At 35.5% G+C, this 16669-nt stretch overlaps 1 protein-coding gene across 3 annotated transcripts in view; it reads right to left on the bottom strand.

The window, feature by feature from the left end:
- UCHL3 (ubiquitin C-terminal hydrolase L3) overlaps positions 1-16669 on the bottom strand; it is a 98877-nt gene that overhangs the window by 1644 nt on the left and 80564 nt on the right. For 2 of the 3 annotated variants that reach the window (XM_043998275.1, XM_043998276.1), the window contains 2 exons: positions 9107-9182; positions 1890-1948 (listed from right to left, as the gene is read on the bottom strand). In XM_043998275.1, coding sequence (XP_043854210.1) covers positions 1890-1948; positions 9107-9182 — 135 coding nt within the window. Of the gene's footprint in view, positions 1-1889; positions 1949-9106; positions 9183-13191; positions 13384-16669 lie in introns of all 3 variants that reach the window. The other variant, XM_043998274.1, reaches the window with a different exon arrangement.

The following is a 16669-nucleotide window of genomic DNA, read 5'->3' as shown; positions in this document are numbered from 1 at the left end:
AGTGGTCCATGGATGTAAAAAATTTAAGAACTGTGATCTTAGATTAATTATTCTTAAGCAATCATACTATTTTTAAATGTAGTACTAAATAGTTTTAAGTATTATAGTAACAGTTGAAAAACAAGACAGATCCTTCTGTATTTATGGATTCAAGTCTCCCAGATTCCAATATACTTGTGCTGTTTTTCTGATCCAGAAAAAGTTGAAAGCGAGAAGCCTAGATGCTGTGACACTGCAAGGGTAATTCCATGTACAATGGCTGATTAGGTTAACTGTAGAGTGAGTGAGTGAGAGAGAGGGAGAGGGAGAGGGAGAGGGAGAGGGAGAGAGAGAGAGAGTGTGTGTGGTGGAGATTGGGTGGGGTGAGGAAGGAAGGCTGTGCTGGATCAGGCATGATCTCTTTGGTAGAATTTATTGTAATAAAAAATTTAACAATCAGAAACTCATGTGGATTAATAAATTAATTCCCCTTTTGAAATGTGAGTGGCATATAGGAAAGGTATAACTTTAGTGCAAATTACTTTAATCTGATGATCTGTACCAATCTATCCACATCTAGATAAGCAATATAAACATTTGAGGTACACTGACTAAGGAAGGGAAAAAGGAGGAGTGGGGAATGATGAAACAAGAGGATAGAAAAGGGTAGAGAGGAGAGGACACAGAACAGTCAATGACCAGAGGTCATGAAGGCACAGTCTGTCCAAAGGTTAGATAATAAGAGGCAGGAGGTAGAAGGGTTTAGGAAAAAAAAAAGGTAGAAATTCAAAAAAGGACAAACTTCGCTTACTTTTGTAATTTTCCCTAGGACCTTAGTGGCAGCTAAAAAGTGCCACCATAAATTACCAAGGCCTGAAAGAAAACATTAGGAGTGGTAGGGAAACTATAAATATTATCTAAAAGATCACCAACACTTAGTCTAAAAGAAAACACCTCAATCTAAAACCTGTAATGATATGCCTGCCTTAATACTGAATGTATCACATAAAATAACAGATTGAATTTTAGGTAGATATTTAGAAAATGCCAACCTAAAGGTCACTCAAGGCTCTAGCTTAAATAGTAGATTGGACTGTCATTCATTTTTACAGCTCTCTTTGTATCTGGCATGGACAATAAATAAATGTTCATTCTGTTTTTTTAAATGTAAAAAAGAAATCGGAAAATGACTTCAGAACATCAGAATGGCTGGTGGCCTATTTAAAAATCATACTAAAGTGGATTTGTGTTCTGATTGTGTAGGCACTTCCTTAAATGCAAAGTTACCACCTATTCAATCCTCATCCTGTGAGCCTCTTGTTTGTTTTCACTCATGAACCTCCAATGAGGTCAACCCAATGTGTTAAAACTTCCCCACTGGTGGATACCAGTGGGTTTATGTGAGCTATCCATTTGTGGTTATCTGCTGCTCTTGATACACGACTGACCCATAACTATAACTGCAAAGAGTACAACTCCTTTGAGTTATATATCTCTGATGAGATCATTTAACACTCATAGGGCACAACTCTTTCTTGGTAATACATTGCAGCACACTCATATCTACTATGTGTCTTCATTTTTAGCAGTTATTGCTTGATAGTTTATCATTTGCCAAACATAAAAATGTTTAAAAACACATTTGGGCTTCTTGGTTACCTAAGAAAATACCCAAATAAAGCTAATGTTTTTCCTCCAATAAAACTTTATATTTTTACCCCATCTGGGGGACCTGCAAACCCTCTTATTTCAAACACACTTTCTGTGCCAGATAACAATGTCATTTGGTTACCAAGGCTTCAAAAAATAGCAAGGTCCTGAAAGCATGAAAGAATAAGAAGAAAGCTATAAAAACAGTTTTCTTCCGCAAGTTCATTTTATGTAAAGTCAATGAGAAAATGTCTTCTTACCTCTAATAAGGTATCATCACTAGTTTTCCCATGGTTAATTGGAAATGGCTTGCGCCCATCTGGAAAAATAAAAGTATTTAATGTTCAAAGTGATCAACATTCAATTCCTATTTTCTTCAATTATAGACAATGTACAATATCAAAGTTTATTCTGCACGGTTAAAATAAAGCTAAGAGACATTTGAAATAATATATTTTATCATTTATAATTATTAGTTCTTTCCTTCCATATTAAAGATGTGACAGAATAAATATAACTTGTTGGAAAATAATTAAACTATTTGGGAAAGATACACTTTGTAGCAAAAACACATTTGTCTAGTAAAAGTTGTTATATTCATAAGCATTCTCTTTCCACACACTGCTTTTACACAGAAGGCCAAAAAGTGTGTTCAGGTTAAGGAAACACATTACTTCAATCTCTCAAAAGAACCAAGTTCCAACATGGGAAACATTCTCTATCTCCCTCATGCAGTTTGCCACTCAGCTGCTGTAGCCAAAACTATTCATCATCTGGTGACCACCCTTTTAGTATTGAACTGATCACTGGCATTCGGCTGGTGCTGAAATAGGTAGGCAGACCACTGTCAAGCCCACACTTGAACCCTTCCAGCTGGAAAGTACCAACCAGAGCTTAGGCTTCCCTGGTCTAAGCTCTAGAAACCTCAGGTTACCTCCAATTACAATGACACAAATGAAAAGAACTTAATGGCCTTTTCTTTAAACCCATCCAAACAGAAATATTTACTAAGTTCTGGAAAAATATCAGAGTATTGTCTCTAAGATATCAAGCAGAGAAAGTAAACCCTAAACTTACTAGCTCTTAAACAAAAATGTACATACAATTAATTTTCAATCATCTGTCCCAGTGCAATACAGTACTGACAAAGCTAATAAATAAACAACACGATGAAAGAAAAAGCTACAACTGGAAAGAAAATTCTTAGTAGCTCTTAAGGACTCAAGTTATGCAAATAGCAACATCATTCTTGAGAGGGTTTTTAAATTTTGTTTTGACTGGACATGTAATTTCATCTGTATAGACAATTTCCAGTAAAGAAATTCTCTCTACCAATCCAAATGGCAAATGCCTGGAAATTTAGTGTTAGAGAGGTACCCAGGGCACTGAGAGGATAAGTGACTTGCCCATCACTTAACAGTCAGGATATATGTCAGACCTAGATCTCTGGCCTCGACAGCCAGCCGTCTCCTCTAGGCTGTGCTTCTCACGGGTGTATGAGAAGTGTGGAGATATATGTGTATATGTTTGTATATGAGCAGGTACATATGTAGTCAAGAGGAAGCTATGGTGCCTTGGTGTCAGAAAAGACCTGCTTGGGTACAACAAGTCTTGCCTTTGACACATACTAGCAGTATAATCCAGACAGTGCCCCCACAAAAACAGACTCAATTCTATACAGCAGGTGCTGCCCTGCATTGGTTGCAGCTTCCTTCCTGGGAATGCCCTAAACCAGTGAAATCACCACTCCAGTATGTGTGTATGTATACACATACAAGTAAATGTGTAGACATGCATATATACTATACATAGTCTTAAAAGACTATTAAGACAGTAAGTTCAGTATTAGGAAAGGTTTTTACAGAACCTAATATTAACTACAAGAGTTAAGGATTTGTTTGTAGGGAAGAGGGTATTGTTTTAAAAGCTAAAAAGATAGGACCAAAAAAAATCTTGCTTTCTCCCTGAACGATTCCTCCCTCATCAAGTCTTTCAAAGCACTTTGTCTCTCTCCTATAGACATAATTCAATCTAATTTTCAGTTATTCATGTTCCTGTCATGTCTACTACTGGTCTTTAAACTCAAGAGGCAAGAACCTGCTGTTCCTCTGCTTTGTATTACAGAAGAGTAGGTGTATAATCAATGTCCACTGTGTGAAAGAGCAAGGATTCACCTTCTACTACACCAATTATGATGTTAAGACAAAATTTATATAAATTGACACGCTAAATGGTGACTAAGATGATCTTGGCCAGTTCTATCTCTCATTAGCTTTACTGAATGCAAAGTTCTTTATTCATCAGTGACAAATTCAATTTTTTATGTAAAAATAAAAGCATTTATGAATTCCATATAATTTTAAATAATTAAAAAATATAACATATATAAAATGAGATCTTTGAAATGTAACATGTTTTAAAACTCTGGGTACTTACTTTTGAAAGAAAAGCACTTCTGATGGTTAATATACATGCAAACATACTAGAATGGAAATGCTCCAAAGCCATAAAAATCTGTGTTGTAGGAATACCAAGTTTTGCAATTTGTGGCTATCAGTTTCTGTCAGTTCCTCAATTTTGGTACAACACTGATATTTCATTTTGCCAATGCATACTTTCCATAGCATTCAATATCGTAAAACCACATATTCTCTAACTCAGTTACTAAAAGTGAATTGTTAACATTTGCAAAATCTATGAGGGACCATTTTTCATAAGTAAATATTCAATAGGAAATGCTTGTTTGTATTTTCTACTTTTAACTTTTTTCCTGTCTTCTCCAATGTCATATAACACAATACACTTTAAACTGCAAAATATCCTTTTATGTCAAGTTATTTTAACTTTTAAGAAGCTTTATTATATTAGAAGCCCATATAAAATTATCTTTTTCTTATTTTTAAAGTCTGTAACAAAGACAAGAAAATATAAAATAATGTTGGTCTCCTCCCCCCAAAAGACTCAAAATTACATTCTAAATTTCTTTTTGCTAACTTTCATCTACTCTCATTTATTTATTAACAATGATAAGATATGGGGCAGCTAGGTGGCGAAGTGGATAAAGCACCAGCCCTGGATTCAGGAGTACCTGAGTTCAAATCCAGCCTCAGACACTTGACACTTACTAGCTGTGTGACCCTGGGCAAGTCACTTAACCCCCATTGCCCCGCAAATAAATAAATAAACGAATAAATAAATAAATAATAAGATTAATTGTTTGATAATCTTAATTTGCAATGCCAAAAAGATATGGGGCGGGGCAGCTAGATGGCACAGTGGTTAAAGCACCGGCCCTGGATTCAGGAGTACCTGAGTTCAAATCCGGCCTCAGACACTTAACACTTACTAGCTGTGTGACCCTGGGCAAGTCACTTAACCCCCATTGCCCCGCAAAAAAAAAAAAAAAAAAGATATGGGAAACTATTTAACAATACTATCTCATCCCCTAATATTTTGATTCTGAAATTCTAGAGCCTTAGTGAGAAATACTTTCAGCAGAATCATGAATCCAATAAAATGGGTATATTTATAACTTTTATTATAATAATTTTATCATCACGTATAATATTTGTCTCCTGGACACATGCTACCTTAGTATTAAAAATGATAAAGAAGGGCATTCCAGAAACTTTAGAAGTGATACTACCAACTCCTCACAAAATCCACAAGTTACACGAGTAAAGTTTAAATGGAAATGCTTACACCAGGATTCTTTACACCAGCACATTCATGGTAAATTCTGCCTACTTTCTGCTGTAAATAACCTAGATATGTCCCAAATATTTGATTGCTAAAATCAGGCTCTTGCCATTAAAAAAAATTATATAAAAAGGTTAACATTCATTAGATTACCCTGACAATTAACACCTTATCTTTTCACCACAAGGAATCTAAAATATAAAGGCCAATGAGAGATCTCTCAGCAAAGGAAAAACAACTACTGAACTAGAAAAACCAGTAACGGGGAAGTGCTAAGCAAATGTTAATATATTAATCTGACAGAATACAATAAGGTTATTAGTATAAGCATAGTATAATACATGGAAAAATGTATATGAAATAATACTGAATGTAGACAGAACAAAAATAGCTTTCACATACTATTCCTGACCACACACCATTAACTGAATGATTTGAAATTTTAATTATGTTTCTTTATAAGGATGCTTAAAATTCATAAGAAATAGAAAACTTAAGGTATAAAAATATCATTAAATATTAATTGTCAGAACCACCAGGAGATATAGCAATGGAAAGGAGGTGATGGGACAGGTCCATGGACATGTGCTTGGTAGAACACCCTCTAGGTTCTGGAAAGAGATAGCTTCTCTGCTCCAGGAATTGGCCCTTAGCTATTTTAGGGGAGCAGAGAGCTGACTGAGGGTAGTGGAAGAGACCATAGATGTATGATTTTAAGGTATCCCCTGCAACTTCCCCATCTAGTAGCTGGTGTCAGAAATTCCACAAAGGAGAAAAAGGTTTTCCTTCTACTATTAAAAATTAAATAGCTTAAAATGCAAAATCAGCCAAGGTAATTTATTACCTCATTTCTTAATGCCTTCACCCCAAACTGTGGTCAATTGCTAAATTGTGAGAAAATAACCTTTAATTATCCTTCCTGAAATAAAAGACACACTGATAAGAGTTTAGAGCTTCCCAGAGATAGAAATTAATCTTAAATGAACCTCTGTGGTCTTTTTTTTTTTTCTTTTTAAACACCTTCAAATGAAGGGTGGGGAGGCACTACCTCCTGCTTTCTGACCAGAGTGGGGATCCAGGAATATCAGCTTGGCAATAAAGAAAAGGAAGGCCAAGGGCCAAGCCTCAAAAGACCAGCTACCTCTCCCAAAAGAAGGCTAAGGCATATTAATACAGAAGAGAGAAGAGCTAATAATGATCAGGATTGTTTAAATCTGGATGAAGCTAAGTATTACCTATGGCCAGCTGGCATCTGAAATACTACAGGCTTTTAAAAGTTCTATTCCTTACTCTTCCCTTATTTTAAGCCTTCAATCCTCTCCTGGGCAACATTCCTGACTTTCCCTACTATACCAAAGAAAACTCTGCACCCTTGACCTGGACTTCTCACAGTGCAAATAACCTCTGCCCTTACAGCCTCTTCTGCTGATTGGCTGATCCATCCCAGAATCTTCATTTTAAGGATACCCAAACCAGCTATATCTTCACTGCTTACCTAGCTACATTCCTGAATCTGGACTTTCTCTACCAAGGCCCCATATATTTGTTTTTAGTGGAAAAACAAAACAGAAGACAGTAATCCTGCTTCCTGTAATTCTTGTAGTCAGAAATTCTGTTCTGTCAGTTAATCATGCTATACCATCTACTCCAAGCAATGAGTCTATTCCTCATTGCCTCTTTTGCTTAATTTAAACCTCCTAAAAAAGTCCTTTACTCAATTAAATTTCTTTTTTCTTTATTTCTTTTTTTTGGGGGGGGGATGGAGAAATGAGGGTTAAGTGACTTGCCTAGGGTCATACAGCTAGTAAGTGTCAAGTGGCTGAAGCTGGATTTGAACTCAGGTCCTTTTGAATCCAGGGCCAGTGCTTTATCCACTGTGCTACCTAGCTGCCCCTTCAATTCAATTTCAACAAACATTTATTGCCTGCCTGCCATGACTAGGAAGCAGTGAGGGGAGAAATAAAGATAATTAAGACATGGACTCAAGCTTACAAACTAGTTGGAATAGCAGTCATTCTTAGGATTTTCCACGTGCCTAATTTCATTCTGAGGTTTAGCTTTCCTGACACTATTACTGCAGGTTCATATCACTCTTTTGTATTTGTCCTTTATTTTATGACTCTCTTTTGATATTCAGGAGAGATCTTAACTAATTAGAGAAGTCTCTGTGTCTCCAAGTTTTTTACTTAAGGTGTTTTCTCTTTTTCTTCTCCAATAGCACACTTTTATATTGCTAGAATTTTTTTTTTGGACTTTGGAAACATGCTAGCTTAGGGAATGACTATGCCCTAAAAACCTTGGCAATCATGAATTCTAAAATGACACATCTTGTTCTCCCAAGATTCCCACCATTTCTTTCTTGTTGCTCATAATTAAACTGATTTAAAGTAATGTTTACATATTGCTTTAAAAAAAAACTGCTCAGGGATGAAATTATCAGTAAGTCAAATCAAGAATTTATGAGATGCTCTTGTTCAAAAAAGAATGAAACTTGTAGCAAAATGTTGAAACAGTTGTAAATCAAAACCAATCTTGCCAGTTGTATATGTTAGGAAATCTCAATGCTCTGCATATAGTAGGTGCTTTGCTTTTCTGTATCAATTGTATCTTTTCTGTATTACAGCCCCATAAAAATATCCCTTTTTTCTTTCTCCTTTTAAGCTCACTCAAATGCCCTCTTTGCTTGTAGTCTCATATTCATGAATTTCCATATAGCTATATAATCCTCATTGAGAAAGATAATCTTCTATCCCTTCTCTTAAGACCTCTTTTTAAATATGAGGCATCCATTTCCATTGTCATATTCCAGTCATGAGCCCCCTCTTTCCAAGTTTTAGATGATACTTACAGGAAATACAATTTATAATACTTCAATAAATACTATAGAATAAGAATGTAAAACATCCCCAGTAAGTACTCATCTTACTGAGCTGAAGCAAGTCAATTTAACTAACATTGATTACTATGTTAAGCACAGGGGCTTACAAAAACAAAAATGAAATAGACCCTGCTGTAAGAAGCTTTTTTTTTTTCTAATTGGATCAAGATAAAATGTCTATATAGGCTCAGACTCTGTAAATGGCTGTATTTAAACAGTAATCCTATTGCAAAATGTGACTTCGAATAAAGGAAAGAATATGACTGTAAATAAAGACGGCTATTTTGACTATATACCACAAATTTTATGGAACACTTGTAAGAAAACCCAGGCTCTTGAAAATCTAGGGGGGAAAAAAATCAGACCCTGATAAAGGTCATACCATATGATGACACCATATACAAAGGCTTGATAATGAACTGTGGACAATGTCATACATGAAATCCAGTCACTATAAATATCAAATATTTTTAAATTTGTTTCATTCAGCCATTCATCTTTCTGATAAGATCTTGGTATCAACACCGATCATATGTCCAGATAGAGAGATAGTAACTTACAAATGACAATGTTTTACAGTTTTACAATGATTCATAGCAATTTCCCGTAATGGTATTTTGTTTCCTGATTTGCTACAGTACAAAGGCGGTGCTGACATCCTTGAATTCTAAGTTTCTTAGACTTAAAACAATTCTATTTTTTTCCTGGTTAGTAAAAAAAAATCTTAAAAGAAAACTTAGCTGGCACAAAGACAACATTATGGGTCAATTAATGAACTGAAATACACAGTGAATAAAATATGAACTTTAACAACTTCAATAACAATACTTTCTCAGGAATGTAAAGATTTTAACTCCCTTTCCCTTTTCCCTTTCCAAGATAAATTAAAGTAGTTCTTACCTAATTCATAGAGATGCCCATCTACATGAACTAATGCAATAAAATGCAGATCTACTTTTTCATCTATACTTGGTGCCTGAAATAAGAGGAAAAATATATATTATGTACATTAGTAGTAACATAATTCAATCAAACTAAACATCAATATGAAAAAATACATATTTAATTATATAAAATAGAGCATTTAGCTGGTGTCAGAATTCAAAGCCTGAATCTAGGAATGGAAAGTGTCTTTCTACTTAAGAGGTAACTGCAATAGGCATATTGCTCCATAATGTATCCTTTTTCCCCATTTAGTTTTTTATTAAAGACAAACTGATCCCATGAATAAAAGTGCCTCTTTGGTTTTCTCTAGAAAAGAGATCAGTGCTAGGGATTTAAATAATCCTTTTCAATTTGAAATTTTTATGAATTAAAGATAATATGAAAGTAGTAATGTGAAATCATATGGAAAGACTTTGCTAGAAAAAATTTCTGGTAACCTATAAAACCAAATTATGTTTTCCTTTAATCACACTTTAAGTCTTGCTTCTTGAACACCTTAACAGAAAACTACCAAGATCAAAGGGAGAAAAGGAATTTTCCAGGCAAGTCATCCTAGATCCAAGAAGTATGAGAACAGGTATAGGAGATAAGCCTAAATTTCTTATAAAATGGAGATATCTGCACTTTTTAACTCACAAGGTTATGGTGAAGAAAGCACATTATTTATATTATTACTATTGTTGATATCATTGCTATTGTGGATCTTTTAAGGGAGGGCAAGAACAAATTCAATCACTGGACACCAGTAACATGTTGTTCATTTGGCCTACTAAATAAATTTCTATTCTAAATCTGCAATGTCAACTCTGAGAATAAAATTATAATTAATGATTCCCCCATCCTATTTAAATCTATGTTACTAATCTTCAGCCTCCCTAAGAAATTAAAATACAGTTATATTTAAAAATCAATTAATTATTAGGCTAGTAGTTTCTACTATAACTATCAATTTAGGACTAATAATTATTATTAGACAAAACTTAATGATCTGCAATGGAATACAGCTATTATTTTTTGGATTAACAGTTTACTGAACACAAAAGTTAAAAGAAAAAAAACATTAAAAACATGGAAAAATTAAAATATACTTTATACAGTTTAAGGCATTTTGTGGTAAAGTTTGGTGTCTTGGGTCTAAATGTATTTAGCCCTGCCAAAGTTCATTTATAATTTTAAAAAGTTGTACTAAATAGTCATTTTTGGGTAGAAGAACAAAACTACAGATAATATTATCACAATCCTACATTAATGCAACATCTTTCACAACAAACTGTCCCCCTAATAATATAAGAATATGTTAATAAAAGAGAATACCATTTAAATATTTCTTGACAGTAAGCATATCATCCAATTATTTAAAACATTTAAGGGAAGGGAGAAGGGAACAAGCATTTATTAAGTGCCTACTTTTTGCCAGGCACTGTGCTAAGCACTTTATAAATACTCTCATTTAAGAAATGTGAACAAAAATATTGCTAATGTCATACCTCAAAAGCTACAGGTAGCTCTTAAGTTAAAAATAGCATACACCAAAAAAGACCGTCTAGTGGACTGCCTAGATTATTGGTTTAAAAAAAAAGACTTGTAACAAATTAAAATTAGTCTTACTTAATAGATTATATGACTGCTAAGGTTCTTTCCAGCTCTAAACCCAACAGCCTATGACTCTCACTCCTACTATCCCCACTTTATGAATGGCAAAAGGGGAAATTTCCCTCCCAAGTAACCCAGTGGAACTAGTGAAAATTACTTTCCTCACTCCCAGGCCAAGATTGGAACCAACATTTGAACTTATAAAACGAGTTCAAATTTTTAAACCAAATATTGAGCTTCACACTGCTCTAACGATATAATCAGAATGGTCAGATGAGCAACTTTTTCATGAAGATAGTACTGTCTTGACACTGAATCTAGAAACATAATGCTTCTCACCAACAAACATGCAAAGCTAGCTAGTAGTTGCTGAACGGGAAAAAAGGGTACCAAAATTTAAAACTCTTCTTGATTCATTTAAGAAAATTATCCCCCCAAGCCCAAGTTTATTCTCCTCATTCTTAAAGTTGTGCATTTTCCAGAATATTTTTTGTGTTGTCATTTAAGGCATCAAAAAACTGACAAACTAGAAAAAATTGCCTCACATGCAAAAAAATCTTTCTCAAACCTAGCTATGGTTTCAGGATTGAGTAAGTGCTGGCCTAAAATTTCCCAAAAAACAAAACAAAACAAAAACCAGCCAAGACAAACAAAACATCTTCTAATATATTCTAAATGATAATTAAGTTTAAACACAATAGGGAGTGTGAAAAAGCAATGCTCGTGTGCCTATCATAATCCTTCCTAGCTGGCCAACCTCAATTAGAACAATATTCTGATAATTCTGAAGAGGAAAATAAGCATAAGCACATATTAAGTACCTTCTATATGTCAAGTTCTGTGCTAGGCGCTTTCCAAATATATGTCATTTGAATAAACTGAAACATTTCACCACGTCAAAATAAAAGTTAAAAACCAATAACCAAAAGGTACATTGCTACTTCAAGAAAGTCTCCAGCTTCAGAAAATGGCCATGACTATTGATAGCTCAAAGACCAAAACACAGATTTTGTCAATTTGTCTTTTTTTATCATATTCTTTATACAACCTCCCTGAGAATATGCAATGAACTCCTATTTATCTAAAAAAGGAGTGACTTAAATAAATCTTAAATACTTTTAAGCAAATGGAAAATAAGGCAAATATGCAATGAAAGATGCTCATGAAAAATTTAAATTCAAATTAATTTTATGAGAAAACAAGATCTCAATCAGTGGAAGCAAAACAGAAAATAAACCCAATGTCCCAAATGGTCCCAAATTTTAAACTTGCATTTTGGTTTAGGGATTTGCATTTAGCATTAAATCTACAGTGTGTTGCTTAGGTCTTGGCTTTAAAAAAGACTGTTTTAGTCCTTGGCAGGCAGACCAACAATAGGTCATTAAACAAAGATGGGCATTCATATGTTTATGGCAAATTCTATTACACGGCTGCTTTGGTGACACATGCCAGACAGTACCAAGACTCTATTCTATAGTCTCAGGGAAAGAGGTTTGGCACTAACTTTTCATTCATTTTCAAAGTCCTAGGCTAAGGATATTAACACCTAAATACTCCCTATATTAACTTCTAATAATTATCATTTCAATATTTACTTGTGATGTTTCCTACAAATAACATAGCAACACAAATCAAAACTTGAGATACAAGTTTCAAAAGAGGTTTCAGCCATGCAGAAAAGCAATGTGCTCATTCAGTATCTCCTTTCCCCATGTATCAAAGTATATCACTTTCCCTAAGAATGCAGGAATATATACAGTTTTAAACAATTTTATGCTATTAGCAGCTTAACAGAGGAAATGATTACAATGTGGGAACATTTAACAAGAAGGGAATCTTCACCTCCTACCTGGATAAGAACTTTAGAAACTAAATAGGAAGGGAAGATCAGATAAAGATTAAACCAAGTACCTGAGGCACCTCAGGGAATAATACCTTAGATGAAAACACCCTACACCATGAAGGATTCAGACTGAGGACAGAATAAGTAAAGTGACTCCCAGGATGAGCATGGCAGAAGACTAAAGTCATGTTCAATAACATGAAAAAAATAAAAACAAAGTTACTGATGGCAAAGAACTTAGAAGCTGCAAAGCATTTGTTGATCAGTGTCAACTAAAAGAAACCAGAAAGATGAGGTGCAGAAGAATATAGATTGACTTTTGAGAGCTTACAGAAACTTGAATATCATGAATGTCGATCAATACTTTTTCAAAAGATATTGGCAGGCCATGGAGTGGAAAGATGGATGCTCACCAAGATGACGGCACAAAAGTCAAGCTAGACAGCAAAGCATAAACAGATGTATGCTTGCAATCTTGTGTGGGGAAGGGGAAGCTAATGGTTAAGAAAACCAAGAGAAAAGCATCTTGAAGACTGAAGGAGCGTAAGTGGCAATGGACTGTCCTGGTCACGGGAAGAAGAGTTGGAAGATTGACTACACTTACAACAGAATGAAGCCCCACAGACGGCAGGCGTAAGAAGGGCCGCCAGCGACGAAGACGGAGAGATGGGCTGGTAGCCTTTGCTGGACCTACATGGTTACGTTTGACCCAGGGCAGGGATGCATGGTGACACAATGGTGAGGCCTTCGTTCTGCAGTGGCTAGAATGAGGCTGGGATGAGGATGGCGAGGACGACTACATAGATATTAAAAAAGAGAACATTTACTTAGACCACATCAACGGGTTAACAATTTCTATCCCTAATAGGTAACATAATGTCACACTTCAATTCACAGGGTCTGGTACTTTTAATCAAACAGCCTAGTAAAAGATGCAGTTTGAATACTGGTTAAAGGAGGGGGGAAAATGGAAAAATACCTGGAATATAAGATGTGTCTACTTAAGTGCCCCTGCTTCTCTATAAGATGTTTTATGAGAACATACATGAAGCATTCATTCAATCCTACTTTGCCTATTGCATAAAGACTTCTATGGAATGGAAAAACAAGCCATTCAAATAGAAATGCTACATCAATCTAAAAACCCCCATCAGGCCCAACAGTACACTTGTGATGCTGTGAATGCAGAACAAAGGTTCAGAGGATCCAAAGCAGGTGAGAATTCTAAAGAAAAAAATTCCAGCTGAAACTTCCGAAGTTGATCACATACACACAAACTAACCTCTTGCACAACTGGATGCTTAGGTTTTCATGGAGACAAAACTGCCCCTCTAATTTGGCCTACTTATGTTAAACAAGTGACCAAGAGAAGAATTTTACCATGAATATATGGAGCAAGATCTTGGTGAGTGAAGAAGCTTCACTTTCCTTCTAAGCGAGCTGGACATCTTTAGAGGTCTACTGCCACTTCCAGGATTGTACAGTACCAGATCTAAGTTAACCCTGGACCTCAGTTTGCTCCTCTGTAAAATGATGGCCTCTAAATTCCCTTCTTTTAGCTCTAAAATCCTATGGCCTACTTTGGCAAACATGTATCATTAAATGTCTACTATATATATAAGATACAGTGTGCTAGGTGCTAGCGATACCAAGTCAAATGCAAACTAGACCCTGTCATCAAAAAGCTTACATTCTATTTAGTCAAAGTACTAACTCATTAGATGGAGATTTATATGTTAACCTTGATATATGAACAGAGGCCTGACATCTGACCTAATGGCAAAGTTTAATAATGTATTATTCATTTAAATGAACACTTATTAACCAATTAGCTAATTGATTAATAATTAGTTTGATAATAATTTAATAATTAGAATACTACATAAATTAATAAGCTAAATTGATAATGAATATGTAGTTCTATAGTAAGCAGGAAAGGACACAGTATTGACACTGACCATCCATTTATAACACTAATAATATGCTTCACCAAGTATAACACAGTTAACAGATTTTCCTATATAAATAACACAATCATTTTAGATAAAACAACTGTATTGCAACTTTGGTCACACACACACACACACACACACACACACACGCAAAAAGTTGTAGGACTTTTCAGGTTCCATAATGAAAATCATCTGGATGAAAACTGGACATACTGAACCTGAAAAAGGTAAACTTAGAGGGAGTATGATCACTGCCTTCAAATATTTTAAGGGTTGACATGTAAATGAGGGATTAGAAGTTATGAGGGGGTAGATTCCAGCTTTATATAAGGAAAACTTCCCAAAAGACCTTTCCAAAAAGCAAATGGGCAAATAAGTCTCCAATTAAACAGAGCTGAGTAATCAGGGCCTCGAATGGTCAAGGATATTGGAGAAGGCATTTATTCTTGTTTCAGATAAAGAGTTGAACTCGATTTAGAAATCCCCAACTCTAAGATTCTATGGGCACTATGAATTATAATATGCCATTTCTACCTGTCTTCAAGAATACAGATTATAATTTATAGGTTCATACACAGCTAGAATTGCAACCAGAAAAGACTTCAGAGATTATCTAGTCTAACCCCTAATTTTACATATAAGGAAATTGAGGCTCAGAGAAGTGAAATGATTTATCCAAAGTGACAGACTAAGTGGGACTGTAGAGATTTTAATTAAGTGCCTAGCATAGCAAATACAGTACACATTCCACTGCACCAAGTCTCATCATATAAACTTTTTTTGGGGGGTGGGGGAGCAGAGCAATGACGGTTAAGTGACTTGCCCGGGGTCACACAGTTAGTGTCATGTGTCAGAACCTGGATTTGAACTCAGGTCCTCCTGAATCCAGGGCCAGTGCTTTATCCACTATGCCACCTAGCTGCCCCACTCATCATGTAACCTTTTTTTTTTTTTTTGGCGGGGCAATGGGTGTTAAGTGACTTGCCCAGGGTCACACAGCTAGTAAGTGTCAAGTGTCTGAGGCTGGATTTGAACTCAGGAACTCTTGAATCCAGGGCCGGTGTTTTATCCACTGCGCCACCTAGCTGCCCCCCATCATGTAAACTTTTAAAGGATGTCTCATTACCTTAGGAAAAGAAAGCAGGAATCCTATTTTCACACTATTCAAAGTAAGATGATAAAGATAACATTTCTGACTGTTAAGGTTAAACCATACTAATTTTTTTAATAGTGATGATACAATCACACTCTTTTCTTCAATATTCAAACACCATTCATGAAAATGATTAACTTGTGAGAGGTACTACTTATAGCCAAGGCAAAGAGCATGAATGATCTTTATGGGAACCTAATTAGTAAACGTGATCTCATTAATATGTTCTAGCCAAATGGCTTCAAATAGTCACCAAAGACAGGGTTTAGGTGTCCAATGAAGATGTCTTCACTTTATTCTCATTCTTATTTTTCCACTAATCCTGTAATCTCTTATCACTTATAAAGGGTGGGGCAGGATTTCCACAATAGTAAAGATGACAGGGGCAGCTAGGTGGCATAGTGGATAGAGCACCGGCCCTGGAGTCAGGAATACCTGAGTTCAAATCTGGCCTCAGACACTTAACACTTACTAGCTGTGCGACCCTGGGCAAGTCACTTAACCCCAACTGCCTCACTAAAAAAAAAAAAAAAGATGACAGAACTTTTTATTGTTGTATCTATTTCTGGTGCGACCAAAGGCCCAGGGAATCTATGTCTAACTCTAGAGTTCGTTATGAAGAAAGTGAGGAAAGGGGAGAAACAGGCAAGTGCTCAGTGATAACTTAGTTCAAGCCTTTCCCCACCACTCACCTGTACACCTGTATGAGCCTCTTAATTGGTCTCCTTACTTTCAGTCTTTTCCCTATCTAATCCATTCTTTATATAGTTGCCAAAATAATCTTCCTAAGGCATAGATCTGAACATGTCACTCCCCTGTTAAAAATCTTAAGCAGGGGCAGCTAGGTGGTGCAGTGGATAGATCACCAGCCCTGGAGTCAGGAGTACCTGGGTTCAAATCCGGCCTCAGACACTTAACACTTACTAGCTGTGTGACCCTGGGCAAGTCACTTAACCCCAATTGCCTCACTAAAAAAA

Source organism: Dromiciops gliroides, chromosome 3, assembly GCF_019393635.1.
Source record: "Dromiciops gliroides isolate mDroGli1 chromosome 3, mDroGli1.pri, whole genome shotgun sequence".
NCBI classification, from domain to species: Eukaryota; Metazoa; Chordata; class Mammalia; order Microbiotheria; family Microbiotheriidae; genus Dromiciops; species Dromiciops gliroides.
The sequence above is the reverse complement of the archived record's forward strand: the minus strand, read 5'-3'. Positions and strand labels throughout refer to the sequence as shown.